The 15,262-nt window shown below is 34.4% G+C and overlaps 2 protein-coding genes and 1 long non-coding RNA gene across 4 annotated transcripts; 1 reads left to right on the top strand and 2 right to left on the bottom strand.

The window, feature by feature from the left end:
* Positions 1–531: 531 nt before the first annotated feature.
* On the bottom strand, positions 532–3,233 carry arl4d (ARF like GTPase 4D). Its single transcript, NM_199644.3, is given in 2 exon segments — positions 532–1,892; positions 2,991–3,233. A coding segment is annotated over 1 exon segment (603 nt). The 5' UTR covers positions 1,769–1,892; positions 2,991–3,233; the 3' UTR covers positions 532–1,165.
* LOC147841413 (uncharacterized) lies at positions 3,193–9,327 on the top strand. Of its 2 annotated transcripts, none has more exons than XR_015504203.1 (6): positions 3,193–3,609; positions 3,717–3,886; positions 4,630–4,722; positions 5,539–5,602; positions 7,061–7,116; positions 9,197–9,327. It is a non-coding gene; the product is annotated as an uncharacterized LOC147841413 (long non-coding RNA). The 2 variants fall into 2 exon arrangements; XR_015504204.1 differs by having other exon boundaries at positions 3,199–3,609; positions 5,539–6,391; positions 6,696–7,116.
* tmem106a (transmembrane protein 106A) lies at positions 9,260–15,080 on the bottom strand. The gene is given in 8 exon segments (NM_001128676.3): positions 9,260–9,913; positions 11,673–11,726; positions 11,854–11,897; positions 13,311–13,451; positions 13,555–13,708; positions 13,793–13,856; positions 13,971–14,140; positions 14,889–15,080. Coding segments are annotated over 8 exon segments (753 nt in total). The 5' UTR covers positions 14,900–15,080; the 3' UTR covers positions 9,260–9,798.
* Between the last annotated feature and the right edge of the window lie 182 nt (positions 15,081–15,262).

Raw genomic sequence — 15,262 nt, 5'->3', positions numbered from 1 at the left:
ATCTAAATATTACAATATTTTTGCTTCTTTTGATTTTTCCTTTTTTAAAATTTGTGTTTAATAATTTTCTAAAACATAAACTTGGGTGTACTATTTTTTGGACCGTTATCGCAAGTTATCTTGCTCCAGATTTGGCTTCAGTACTGACTAATCTAATGTATATGCACAAATATAATATTGTATAGCTTCCTATTATAGATTTGTGAGGGGTGTACTCATATTTGCTAAGCACTGTAAATATAATTTGTGTTGTTTACAGTAGGTTTTATCCAGTTTATGAAAAAACATTATGAATTTAATAATATAATTTAATAATACAAGATAATAACGATTCAGTTTCAGATTTTAATAAATCTGAATTAATAGATAAATAATAAAATATTAAGTACATTTTCAAATATGACCATTTAAGCATAATAATCATAGAAAACATAAATACACAAATATGCATAAAGAAAGTGCAAAATAAAAGAATTACAAATCCCTCTCCAACAATCGTCAGCAACACAATAACAGTCGTGACAGTCCTAATAATAATAATAATTAGCATTTATTTTAGCAAAATCTGCTCAGCCTCAAGAATAAAAGATACAGCTTCTGAATCGCTGTCTGTGACAAAGCCATCTATAATTTATTAAATCTACAGCAATACAAAACTATTTACAGCAAGTAAAAACAAACATATCTCCAACTAAAACGTAGATCTGTGAATAGTGAATCTCTGTGATTCGCTTAAGACTTCAGTTTCACAACTAGCATAGCGTGAACATTTATATGGCCTTTAATTATAGCGGCACTGGCAATCAGTGTATTGAAAAAAATGAGGACCGAAGCCTGGTGGAAATCAGTGTTGCCAAGCTATGATTCAGTCTCGCTTGGAAAGAAAAGAAAAAGAAGGCAAGGACGTAGGCTTTAATTCTGCTGACACTAGGGCCTATCAATGCTATCACATATTCCTTGATTACAAAGGGAAGCAGCACAGCAAATTACTAGGCATGGAAGAAAGCAGTTTAATACTGTGAGTGTGTGTGTGACATAAAGGTCAAATCCGTTTTCTCCTGACCACCACCGGGCCATCTGGAGCAATTCCTTCATTTAGGGATTTGCTGCAAAATGCTACGAAAGTCCTTCATGGAGCTTCACAAGTGGAATAAACCCATCCAGCTCATCTTTTTTTCTTGCTGAGCCGCACCATTTTCTTTCGTTTGAGGATCATATCATAGAGTTTTTCCAAGCCCAGCTGCAACCCCTGCCCATCGACCGCACTGCACCCTTGCACATGGTGTAGGGTGGAGGCGCTCAGTTCGTGTACAGCCAAAACCTTTTCTACGTCAGAAACCGGCAGTGCAACTGGAAGGTCCTGTTTGTTCGCCAACACAAGCACCGGCACTCCTTGGTTCTCTGACGTACGCGTGATCTTGTGCAACTCCACCTTAGCCTCCTCCATGCGCTCCACCTCTGTAGAGTCCACCACAAACACCATGCCATCCGTGCGCCTCGTGTAGGACTTCCACAATGGCCGGAGCTTCTCCTGACCACCTACATCCCACGCCTGGAAGGTAATAGCCCGGCCATTTCCAACCGGAACTTTAATCTTCTCAGTGTTAAATCCCTTAGTCGGGATGGTTTCAACAAATTCCTTCAGCTTCAGCCTGTAGAGAAGCGAGGTTTTGCCTGATGAATCCAAACCAATCACCACAACGTGAAGAGACTGGAAGTTGGGCAGGAACGGTGTGTTGGGGGCAATCTCTGTTAACTGGTTTCCCATGGCAACTTGCTTTTCTCACCCTCTTGTAAGGAGAAGCAGATTTGAAGTGTTGGGCATTTGCACCTACTTCAAAGGTACTGCAGACAGACGGAGGCGCTGTAAGACCGGAGGCACCGTGTGGAACCTAATTAAAGAAGAAAAAACAAAACAAAACAAAGGCAGATTATCATCAAAGATATGGAAGTTATTTACAACTTTACAAGGGGTGCCTTTGACCCAAGGCAGACCAAATATAAATACTGGACTATCATTTTAGAGCCTGCCAGTGTTTAGCTTTACGCAACAAATAATCAAAAATTTGATTAGCTAATTTAACTCAACGTGATGAAAATACTCTTTAGTATAAATATTAAATCAACAAGAAAATAACATAATTTAATTGTATGTAAAGGTTAAAGGAGTGAAAATGTATGTACTGTATATTTACGTCCTATTTCTTTCTTCCATCAAACCCAAAATAAGATATTTTGAAGAATGCCGGAAAGCTGCAGCTATTGATTTCCACAGTATTTAGTGTTCCTGCTATGGATTTAAAAGGTTGCTGGTTTCCAGCATTTCTCAGAATATTTTATTTTGTGTTAAACAGAAGAAATACTTTAATAAACATGTAAAAATGCTTGAACGTGAGTAAATTTTGACTTTTGGGTGAACTGTCCCTTTAAACGATGTGTCTAATTGGTTGTCTGGAGGTTGCTCTCTATGCTTATTTGCTGAATCTAATCCTCTTAACAGTCAACACAGAAATAGCTTTCTTAAAAAGTTGTATCAATTATCTCCATTAATGATAAGGAGGCAGAAATCAGCAATTGATTGTTTTACAGTTGTTATCAGATGTATTCTATAAATAAATAAATAAAATGAGTAAACCATATATTTAACTAATTAAAATGTCCTTTAAACCGTGATTTAGCTCATTTTAAATGTACTTTAATATAGTTTAAATGAATGTAAACGTGTACACAAGATTCGTGTAATATAGCTACTAGTGTAAAATTAAGAAAGCAAAATGTAAAGTTGTAAAGTAAAGTAAAATTTAAAGTTGAAGTAATGAATTAAATACTATATCAAACTTTAAAAGGGATGAAAAATATTAGCTATAACCCGAAACATCTGTCTAGCAAACTCAGCAGATACTTGAGATCAAAAACCGCAGTGAAGCAAGAACCAACCACGCTTGTTAAAACGCTGCTGTTTAATCTTCGCCAGCGTCTGCTCCACTTACCTAAATAGGTGTTTATCTCCTAAAGGGCAGCTTTTCCATTTCTCACTTTAAAAACGCAGGCGACCAGCTATCCAAGCGACTCAAAACAGTGCTTATTCTTCAGAGTCCTCTTCCAGTGATCTCAGAGATGAAAGTGGAGCTGAACGCACAAAATCCAGAACAACAATCCCTGCATGTGACGTCACGTGAACCCCTGAATCCTCTCGCTGCTCCCTCTAGCGTTTCACTGTTCGCCGTCCTGGTATCGGATGTCAGCTCGTGTTTGTTGATTTATTCCTGTCCGAACAGCTCCTCACTGTGGCGAGCTGAAGTCATCGAAACTACCTAATAATTATTAAGTCTTGTGTCTTGTTTTGGTGCGTGAAGACGGCAAATTCAATTAATTTTATTCGGCTTAGTCCCTTATTCATCAGGGGTCACCACAGGGGAATGAACCACCAACTTATCCAGCATATGATTTACAGAGCGGATGCCCTTCCAGCTACATCCCATTACTGGAAAACAAACGGCAAATGATTTATTATAATTTGTTATAGTGCGCAAAACAATCTTTAGCCAATATTGTCTACAATGGTAAAGATAAATGGAGTAACAGCTGTTCAATCAAGCTATATTTACTGTACGTTTTTATCAAGTGTGATCTGTAAACATATCGTGCTTTATGGAGTTTTCAATCAACTCTTTAAGTTTTAAGAGGGTTTGCTTTATTTATTTTATTTGAAATAGTAATAGCAAACAAAACAAATAACAAAACATGACGTCATCACACGAGCTACAGTCGGAATTCGTGGCGTCAGCACGTTGGGAGCAATGGCGTTGCTAAGAAACCAGCAAGCTGTCCGAGAAGGAGCTGTTCGGTGTGGATTGGAAATATACCTGGAAAACCTCAGAAGTTGGTAAATGCTTTGTCATTAGTAAATGTCTTCTTTTTGTGTGTGAAGAAATCATGTTGTTTTGTTGAGTTTTGCCTTAAAGGGATAACGTTAGTTCACACAAAAATGAAAATTCACGATTCCCTCACCCTCCACTTGTTCCAAACCAAAAGTGTCTTAACGTTACTTCTGATGAACACAGAAGAAAATATTTTGAAGAACGATGAAAACTTTTAACCGTTGACCTATTTTTATAGATGTCCATGGCTACTGGTTTTTAAACATTCTTCAAAATGTCTTCTTTTATGTTCCACAGAAAAATAGACACTCATATATGTTTGGAACAAGTGACGAGTGAGAAAATGACAATATTTGATACATTTTTTGGGTGCACAATCTTTCAGGAAAGAAACATGCTATTATCCCATGTTTTTTGCTTAGCATGTTATAGACATAGTTGGAATGTGACTGTATTGGGTTTGCACAGGATAAATGGCATGTGACTAAATGTTACTCTACAGCTCTAAAACCTATTTAGCTTTTTAATTACCATTTTATTTTTGTACACATTTTTGTCATCTGCTAAACCAGCTTGGACTTAAGCATCAATATTTATTAACAGCTAAGAAATCAGTTCAGTGTTTATTTCTTTATGGGTGTCATGACAAAGGAAACATATCAGCATGTGGTTTTGAATTTCGTTAATCAGGAAACGCTCTCCAGTTACTTTGCATTGACGTGGTGGCATCATTCCGTCTCTTTTACAGGCCAGTGGGTGGTGTAGCATGTCAGCCATGCACTGGGAGGCCCGTCGCCGTCAGCAAGTGCTGGATCGCAGATTATCTGCTAGAATAAAGCAGGTGCTTTTGTAAACTCACCAGCCTCTAATAAGAAGTAAACTACTTGTGCAGCTACCTTAATTCAAACATTCCTCTGCGGTTATGATGCATGTTGACATTACATTATAGCATAGTTTTTTCAGCAGCTACACATCTATTATGCAAAACTCCCATTCCTCCACATCCCAAAGAGCTCAAATTGCTTGAGTTCTGTTGACTGGAAACTGTTTGAAAATAGTGAACTTATTGACATGTTCAAGAAACCAGTTTGAGATGATTTGATCTTGCTATGTTGTGCTTATCAAGGGATTGACATGGTAACCTGCACTCCAATTGTCTGTTGCATTTAAACAATGCTTAATAGCAGGTGCTAAGTAGCATAAAGTGTGCCATCCAAGAAACTGCCAACTAAAAAGCAGGATAGATCAATGCTTTAATGTTGTTTATGCCAACTTCTGACCCCATTATCTGAATGTTACAGTGGAGATTGAAACTCATCAATGCAACATTTAGTACTCAGCTGTCTGAATTTTAGCTTCAGTTTGCTGTTGTTATCTGACTGGAGTGTGACCAGTGTGCTGTTTTTTCCTGCTGCTGTTTTACCTCGTATGCTTAGTGTGATGTTGAGGGATGTTCTTCTAAAGACCCCGTTTGTAACAGGTGGTGGTTAGTTGAGTTACTGTTGCCCTTCGATCAGATCGTCTTGACCACATCTTCATGCCGGAATAAATAGCCATGTGATTGGCCCACTAGACAATTGTGCAATGAGCAGTTAAATATGTGTACCCAAGAAGTGGCTGGTAAGAATTTTCTAAAATATGCTGTTTTGTTTTTTAGGGAGACAACCAAGATAAAAAAGAAGAGAAGCCTATTGCACATGTGACACCCTGTGAACCTCCAGGTAAAGGCGCTCAGAATGTCAGGTCAAATATCAGTACACTGGTCAATTCTCCATTGTTGCATGCAATTAGAGTTTTCTTTTTCTTTCATTTTAGATCTGTTTTTAAATATTAGGCATAAATCAAAACTTTTCAAAAACTACAAAAACAAAACAAATATGTCACTTTTTAAACACTGCAAGTAAAATCCAAATCCCATGTGTTAAATATAGGTATTTTCAGTGCACATAATTACAATTTCAAAACACACGATAATGGCATTCATAATCAATAGATAAGGTAATGTTTAATTACCAAAACACAACCGTTTTTTTCTCCAATTAAGTGCTTTTAACGGTTAATTCATAAACAAACAACTGAAAATGTGCAGACATGTCTGAAAAAAAAAAGATTTTCGATTAGCTCTCATAATAGTTGTTTTCTGCTGAGATAAGTACAAAAGGTTTTGAAAATTTTGTACAATTTACAAAATACACCAAAATAAAAATATTCACAACCAACATAGGCGTTGGTTGACCATTGTGACTGAGTTAGGAATCATTAGAGTTGTGGTTTTCATTGCATCCTATGAGACTCATGCTGAAATCATGTTCATATGAGCTCAAGTATTAAATACATATTATCATGGTAGTATGACACTGAGTAAAGCAGGAAGCTGTCGAAGCTAAACGAGGCAGCTTAAGCAATTGCTGATGAGCGAAGTGGCATAAAAGCAGCCATTACGCCACAGTCATTCATGATCATGTGGGAAAAATCTGTGCTGTTTTATCATACTAGAGACATTTAGGGCAGTGGTTCTCAAACTTTTTTTTTATCAAGTACCACCTCAGAAAAAAAATTGTCACTCCAAGTACCACCAAAAATTAGCAGTATTGAAATACAGTACCATAGTAGGCCCAGTAAAGCAGCTACAATTCTGCAGTTAAAAAAATGTGGCTGATTACCTCAGAAATATAGGCTATATGTCATAAACGGCATATTATATACATAATTTTTGATAAATTTTTAAATGTGTGTAGCATATACATGACATATTTCATTCCTTCGCGTACCACTAGTGGTACACGTACCACAGTTTGAGAACCACTGATTTAGGGGGTTTGTAATAATGATGCTCTGTGCAGTCAAATAAAATGCTTAACATAATAATAAAGCATCTTTGGTGATTCCATTTTCTATTAAGCCAAAACAGAAATCATATGCCGTTAAATTATTATATTATAATGTCTTACTTCTTATTTGAACATGTTTTGAAAATATTTTTGGGGAATTTAAGCACATAAGTCAGCATAAACGTATAACACTGTTCTAGTGGTTTGAGGGTATTTTAATGGAAAATAAAATATTATACATATTGTGCCTTTAAAGGCTAATTCATTTCAATGATATAAAATAAATAAAAACAAGGCATATTATACATGGATTCTCATTTAAATCAGTGTAAACGTATTTTTTTATAGAGGCTGACAAGCAATGCATCTGTAAGTGTCACACCAAGATGGGTAAAAGATACACCGTGAGTACATTGCTGCATATTTCATTAGAGAAACCGCAGGCTAAATGTAAACTTGTTTAACCTGTTTCTTTGAATGTACTTTAAAAATTCAACTGATCCAGTGGGTGGACATTATCTGTTGGAGCTTGTATTGTAAATAATACCTCTTAATTACAGTTAAAACAAATGTTGATGTTAACTGCAAATATCCGGTTAACAAACTGATTTCTATTTACATTTTTAGTAGTTTTAGGAAATATATAATAAGAGTACTGGCAGCACATTAGCCTGTTGTTGCACCATAATTTACATGACCCTTCTGAAAACATATTGTTATAGACTACAAAAAATGTCAATATAAGTCAATTTGTTTAACTGCAGTTAAAATTTCAACAAAAGTCGATGTCCATAATTTATTCTGAAATTGTAAATTACAAAACCACCCACAAATCATGAGCTATTTTATAATATTAAAAAACAGTTTCATACAGCCTGTGTATGTGCATGTTCAGTGCTGGATAGTAGCTGATTACATGTAGAGTCTGAATAATGTAGCCTAATCAGACTCCAAAAAATATACTTGTAATTAGATTACATTTTAAAATTATCATTATCAAATTACAGTTACTTTTTATGGATTACATGATTACAAATCATTCACATAATTTCAGCAAATAATTGATAATAATTAATTTATTAATTTATTTATTAATAATTTATTTATTAATAATAATTAATTTCTCCCAAATTTATTGCGAAGTTCACAGTTCGTTGTTGTCAATCACATTCACCTTTCCTAAATATATATATATTTATATATTCACCTTTCCTAAATAAATATATATATCCATTTGCACTACTTTGGGAAACCCTATCATAGGCTATACGTTCACACTGCAAGGCTAAGTGTTAAAATCTAATGTTTTTCCCCCCAGATCTAATTTTTTTTGCACAACTGATCACATTGTTGTTATAAATGTGGCCAATATCAGATTTCCAGTGTGAACAGATTATGGTCCTAAACTTACCTGCATGTGCAAATGTACAATTACACACAGAACATAAATCTTTAGTGTTTGAAGTGAATAAAGCATGTTGATAGCAGAGTCTGATAAACTATCCTACCCAGAGTCTGATAAACTAATCTACATATTGAAGAATTTTGTCCTTAACACTGAAAAAAAGCATTAACCTGTTGCAAGACTTGTCAGGCAGTTTTTCTTTCTGTTAATTTATTCATTATTCAAGTGAAATATAGCCATTTCATTTAGGCCATATTTTATTATTGTATGTATATGCAATTTCACTATGGTGGTATTTTAAATCTAATTGAACAATCCATTTTTTGGTTAAAGGCTAATGGTTAATGTTTGGTTAATAAGTGCCAGTTGTCATTCAAACAATTTTCAAAATAAACAACCTTCAATTATTTGGGTAAAATATTTGCCTGATGTGTTATTCTATACCGCTAAGGAGTAGAGGATGTTTGCAGCATGAATTAGTAAAGAAAAATGATGTGTGCCGATCAGAAACTATGTAAAAGTCACATGAATTCCTGCATAACTGTTCATGTGCACTGCAGTCGGATTGCAAAACATCAGACCTGCGTCTAAATTAATACCACGTATTAAAGTGGCATGGAATTGAAAAGATCAGATTCCACACTATCATGACAGAATCAGATCTGAGTCACATGTGGGCAAAAAAATCTGATTTAGGCCACATTTGCCTGCAGTGTGAACGTAGTCAATAATGTCATTTAATGCATTTCTTGATGCTTAAAGAAGAGATGAATATTTTTCTTATGTTTTTAATAACAACAATCCTATTTAAATCTGTAATGAACAAGTAGGGTCAAAAGTTTTAAAACACTACATCAGTGAATACAAAATATTTGGAATAAAAATTACTAGATTGCTGACTACTAAACTTCATCTGTATCCAGTAACAAATATGTTCATAATTAATCTACCCAGCACTGCATATGTGTATGTAAATTCTATAATATCATAGTGATTGTTAAAACCTTTAAAAATAAGCAACATGTTTATAAGGAAATTGTCAATCTTTCTACATAAGTTGTGTGTTTGATTTGCTCCAGTCTCTGCAGTATTCGCAGCAATGGTGAGGAGCTTCTGGATCACACCAATCCCTCATCAAGGTGTATCTTACAGGAAAGCAAACTTTATTTTTCTGTCTCACAATCCTAATAAAAACAGAAGTGGTCTAACAGTTCTGATTGGATTTTGCTCAAGAATTCAACATATAAAAATAACAGTTTAAATGTGCAATTTCACAGATTCCACTTCACAATAAGTTTCCATTGGTTAATGTATTTACTAACATGAACTAAGAATGGACAATACTTGTTCAGCATTTATTAAACAACTAATAATGAAAATACTATCAATTATTGTTCATTGTTTGTTCATGTTATTAATACATTAACTACTGGAACAGTATTACCAATTTCATGCTGTGCAAATTAAAAAAACAAACATGTTTTTTTTATAAAGTAAACACTAACAAATCAACAAACAAGAAAAGTGATCCAAGTTAACAGAACATAATCAGGGACATTTAAATTGTACATTTCTGTCTTTACACACATAAACTGACTTTAGTAAACTATATATAGCAAATATTGGCAACCGTGTTTTCAAGCAGCTTTTGGATTTTTAAAACTTCTGCAATGGTTTTGTCTCAAACAAGAGGAAAATGGCGAGGCACAGTGGAATTCACTCCACAGTCAATATACTCATAGGCATCTGTAGACATCTCCTCCGAATGGGACAGGTAAAAGACTTTGATATTCAATCTGCAGAGTACACAAATATTTTGCATCTTAAAATTAAATATTTAAAGTCATGTTATTTGTAAAAACCCAATTTTAAAATATGACAACGACAATTATTTTAACAAAATGTATACTAAAAAGACATACAGTTGAATTATTACCCCCCCCCCCTTAATTAATAGCCCCCCTGTTTACTTTTCCCCCCAGTTTCTGTTTAAAGGAGAGCAGACTTTCTACACATTTCTAAACATAATACTTTTAATAACTCAGCTCTAATAACTGATTTATTTTATCTTTGCCATGATGACGGTAAATAATATTTGACTAGATATTTTTCAAGACACTTCTATACAGCCTAAAGTTACATTTAAATGCTTAACTAGGTTAATTGGGTTAACTAGGTAGGTTAGAGTAATTAGGCAAGTTATTGTATAACGATGGTTTGTTCTGTAGACTATCGAAAAAAACATAGCTTAAAGGGGCTAATAATTTTGACCTTAAAATAGTGTTTGAAAAATTAAAACTGCTTTTTATTCTAGCTGAAATAAAACAAATAAGACTTTCTCAAGAAGAGAAAATACACGTGCTGTGAAAGATTTTGGAAATATTAGAAAGAGAAAAAAAAAATATTTTGAAGGGGGGCTAATAATTCTGAATTCAACTGTATATTTTAACCAAAAAGCCCTGAAAGAAACTCAATTAGTTGTCTCTGCAAAATATTTACAACCACTATTAAATCAACTGTTTTAAACACTGATAATAAAAAAATGTTTCCTGAGCACCAAATCAGCACTTCAGAATGATTTCTGAAGAATCGCGTGACTCTGACGAGTAAAATAATGATCTAAAAACAGGATTAAATTAAATATCAAAATATGTTAAAACAGAGGATTTCTTTAAATTGAAATAATCCACAGTATTACTGTATTTATAATTAAATAAATACAGCCTTGGTGAGCAGAAGATACAGTGCCTATAGAAAATCATCATACACTGTAAAAATCTATACTTTTACTCGCATTACACCCTGCTTTCACAAGTCCTTCGGGATAAAGTTGTAGAAAGGCTTAGGTTAGGAAAAGGCTACAAATCATTTCAAAGGCTGGAAAGGTGTTTTTGGAACAAATAAAGTCATTATTTCAAAGGAGCATGATGACTTTTTATAGGCACTGTATATTCAAATACTGTACACAAAATTTTCACAGATTGCTTGCTAACTTTTGAATGGTAGTATACTTTATATACTGTATATTTTACTATGGGTGTTTTCAGTTTTAGGTCATGCGCTTTTATAACCTGTAAAATTTCAAGAAAAATCAAAGTTCAATAAGTCACTGACTGTCAGCAAAAAGCAAACCAAAAAAGTTTCTTCATTTTTCCTTATTATTATTTTAGTGAATGTGTACTGGCCTTGGTCTGCAAAAATAAAATGGTTATATAAAATTTTTACAAAAACCTCAATTTCTCAGATACTTTTCAAACTTGAAAAAAAAAAACTGATCTCTAGACCACATTTCGAGATACACAAATACAACATACTGTCACGTCTAAAATAGTGGTTAGGGGCCTGAATCAATATCCAGGTTCCCCTTTAGTAGATTGCTAAAGTCCTCTAGTGGCTCCCTTATTTTTCTGGTACACAAATATCTTCAAATGTCTAAGATAGAGATCTGTTTATGTAAGAACTTGTTTGTTGAATTACTAAAGAACAACCAAACAACCCAAGCTGACAATCAGTGTTCAATGATTCAACTTTTTCAGGCTAAAAATGAGTACTTACTGCAAATGCAAGAATAAGGTGTGAATCTGAAAGGCACTTGACTTGCAGTAATTACTGTAAAAGAAGAGTATTTAAATGTGTTTTTAGAAATTTGCATAATGTCAAATATGTTACAATGTTTAAAAGATTGAATTATGAAATTTAGAAACAGACTAGAAGAGATAAAAAAAGCATTACTTACTTCAGGCCTGTGTCATCGATAAGTATGTCAGCTATAACTTTAATCTGAAAGATGAGAGACAAATTGTCATTATCAGAGCCTCAAGGATGTTTTCTTCCTAGGTTTTCTATGTGTAGTGTACAGGATTCCCACTCCAAAATATCAAATTCCCTTAACTTTTTACTGATTAAAAAGCTGAATTTCCATGACCTATATTGAATAGAAAAACAGTCTGTGATACTGAAACGGTTTTAATAGCCACCATGACAACAACAAGGGAAAATTTACCTCAGATTTATCTTTTAAATGTGAGGTACATACTGTTTTTAAGGCTGTGAACTTCTCCCTCTCCCATATTTGATAGTTCAATGAGAAAAGTGGTCTGGGCATTTTGAAGCCAAAGCTCCTAAAATTTAGATTATCCCTACATGTTAGGTGAGGCAAGTTTATTTATATTGCACATTTCATACACAATGGTAATTCAAAGTGCTTTACATAAACAGAAATAAAAGAAACAAGTAAAAAAAGGAAAACAACGAAGAACAAAAATGAAGAAAAACAGATAAAAAAAAAAACTATTAAAATGTGTTAAACGGGTTTTAAAAGAATAAAAAAAAAAACAGACATAGTAGTGTGATATGTTAGTCCTAATTAAAAGGATATTCTGGGGACTGAATTTGACCTAAGTGATTACCAGATGAAATTAGTAAAATTGGAGCTAAAAAATAGCTTAACCATAACAACAGGATTTGAAATATGGTATAATTTTTTGATGAATGGAAACTAAAATTTAAAACAACAAACAAAGATCCCTGATAAATATAAATAAGTAAATCAGGGTTTCTGCAGGTTTCACCAAGTTCTACAGTATATAGGTCTTTTTAAGACCATTATGAATGAAATTTTAGACTTATAACGGGCAAATTGATATGGATTTTATTCAAATATTCCAGTTGGAAAAGATTTTCACTTGCCCTATCAAAAATGATTATAATTTAATACATTTAACTGTACAAAAATTATAATTTAATAAAAAATGTAGGTCAGGTTAGTATCTTCAGCAGTATTAAAAGAAAATTTTTAAACAAATGTTACTGTAAGGAAAATCATTAAATTCTCTCTTTAAATAAAAAGTTAAAAGTTTTACTGAGATTGGGATTGTACTATATGGATGTTGATGGCCAGGCTGGGTAGCTATGCATGAACAAAGAAAAATTAAGACCTGTAAAAATGTAATACCTACAACACAATATTTCAATAGATTTAAGACTTTTTAATGCCTAAAATTTAGCTTTTGAGATTTAAGACTCTGCGGATACTCTGTAGTGACTCAGACTTTCAATGTCTGGAACTAACTATTTAAAATTCTATAATATTGCAGAAATCCCATGAGCCATGGAAACTCTCAGTATGAAAGATTTGAAAACATTTTTAACTTGAAAAATGCTTTACCATTTACTTGAATACTAAAGCATTACCGTTTTCTGGGATCGAGGAGGCAATACGGTGACATTGGGGAACTTGGTCTTGCCTACCACAGTCTCAAAAATCAGCGCTTGCACGCTAAGATTATTAGCTGTGATACTGACAAAGTTTTGGTTGGTCAGGTTCATTTGGTGCTAGAGAATGGATCATAAATTCATAGCATTACAAGCCTTATATACAAAACAAGTGCAATACAACAGACAAACCTTTGTGTCATTTATACATCAGATAACCTACCGTGACCACAATTTTAACGGAATCTGGAGTGAAATAGACCATGGATGACTGTAGCTCCACAGCTGACATATCCATGCTCCGGGGAAAGAGGAAAAACAGGATCAGTGAGCAGATCAGGAGGCAAAGCCCCACCGATATACACACATACAGCTTCCTGTGGGAGAATGTCAACATAAAGAACATTAATCCTGGAACTGATATTGCAGAAGTCTAAGCTGCATGTCATCATGATACTGACGTGTGATGAGGTTTCAGCCTTTGATCACTGCAAGGAATGACGGCCACAAGTTGGTTCTCCTGACCTGAGGATGTCAAGATAAGACAGACAGAATAAAAGTCTTTTAAAGTTTTTAAAGGCCTGAACTCACGTGTTTCTAACCAAATAGATAGAAATATTTAATGTCACTGAAACTTACCTCTCGGGATGCGTCCTGTGCCCTGGCAGGTAGGACACGGATCCGACTGTCCTTCCCCATTGATACTGCCATAGTCCAACCATTTGGAAAGCCTCCTTTTCTCTCCATTTTTATTTTGAGACATAATGTTGTATTTCTGGAGGGGCGAAACTAGAGACCTCCACCTTGAACTATAAGAGAGCTTCATGAAACTTATCTGATGTATGTCTGACTAGGAAAATGTTTGTTGTTTGTGTGTGTGACAGTATTGCTCAAGTTATATATTACAATATGACCCAAACTGACTTAAAAACCCCTGTAGTTCTCACTGTAAACCAGTAAATGACCTCAAGTGAACAATAAAGCTACATAACAATAAAACATGAACAATAAAACTCCAAAGATCATTATAAAACAAATGACATAATTTGATCAAAAATCTTAAATGACACACTTTCTGTGACCTCCTGTTTAAACGTGCTTGTTTTTATGTTTAAGATACATTTCACTTTACTGTCATGTTTATGCAGGTCAGCATGCTCTCGGTTTTACATACACTTAATTTTAAATTAAAACAGCTTGGAAGAGTGCAGAGCTACACATTACACTACTTACAAAGTGTGACGCAAAGAGCTGTCTGTTTAGAGTTGGCCATTTCCTCTATATAAAAATACCAAGCAGTTGATGACTGTGTCAAAACAGTGAGCTCCCTTACTAGAAGACATCTAACAACTCAAGCTGGCTCTAAACGCGTCTAGGTAAACAACAAACCAAATTAAATACACACACAACCTCACACACCAATAGAGCAACTAAAACTGAAAATGCTCGATGGAAATATCCTTCAGTTCCTTTAATCAACATCATGACATATCTCGTGTAATCATAACATACTGAATTTGTTTACGTCAAATCTCCACACAGCATTATTTCACCTACCGTGAATTCATTGAGACATTGTGGCTGCTATACCGATTCACTCCGTCCCGCTGGTTAGGGAAATTCGTATTTAGGTTGTTTTGTAAGACAGCACATGCTACTCGCGAATGAACTTTAGAGTGCGCAGTCACTCACTTCCCTCTTTGATTCACCTCAGCTGTTTGGTGTCGCCCTCCGCTGGCCACACTGTGTGTTATTGCTTGTGGTTCGGTGCGCCCTTTTCATTCAAAAAAGAAAGCATACGTTGCTGTAGCAGCCTTACTGTGTTTTATACAAGGGTGTCAGCAATTTTAACACCTCTCATATTAACACTTCTATCTCTTTTGTAGTTATATAAACGTCATCATTTGCTTTTACAGAATATTGGAACGCAA

This window comes from Danio rerio, chromosome 12 (assembly GCF_052040795.2).
Source record: "Danio rerio strain M-AB ecotype USA chromosome 12, GRCz13ab, whole genome shotgun sequence".
NCBI lineage: Eukaryota > Metazoa > Chordata > Actinopteri > Cypriniformes > Danionidae > Danio > Danio rerio.
Note: the sequence above shows the minus strand (reverse complement) of the source record. Positions and strands in the feature narration are given on the sequence as shown.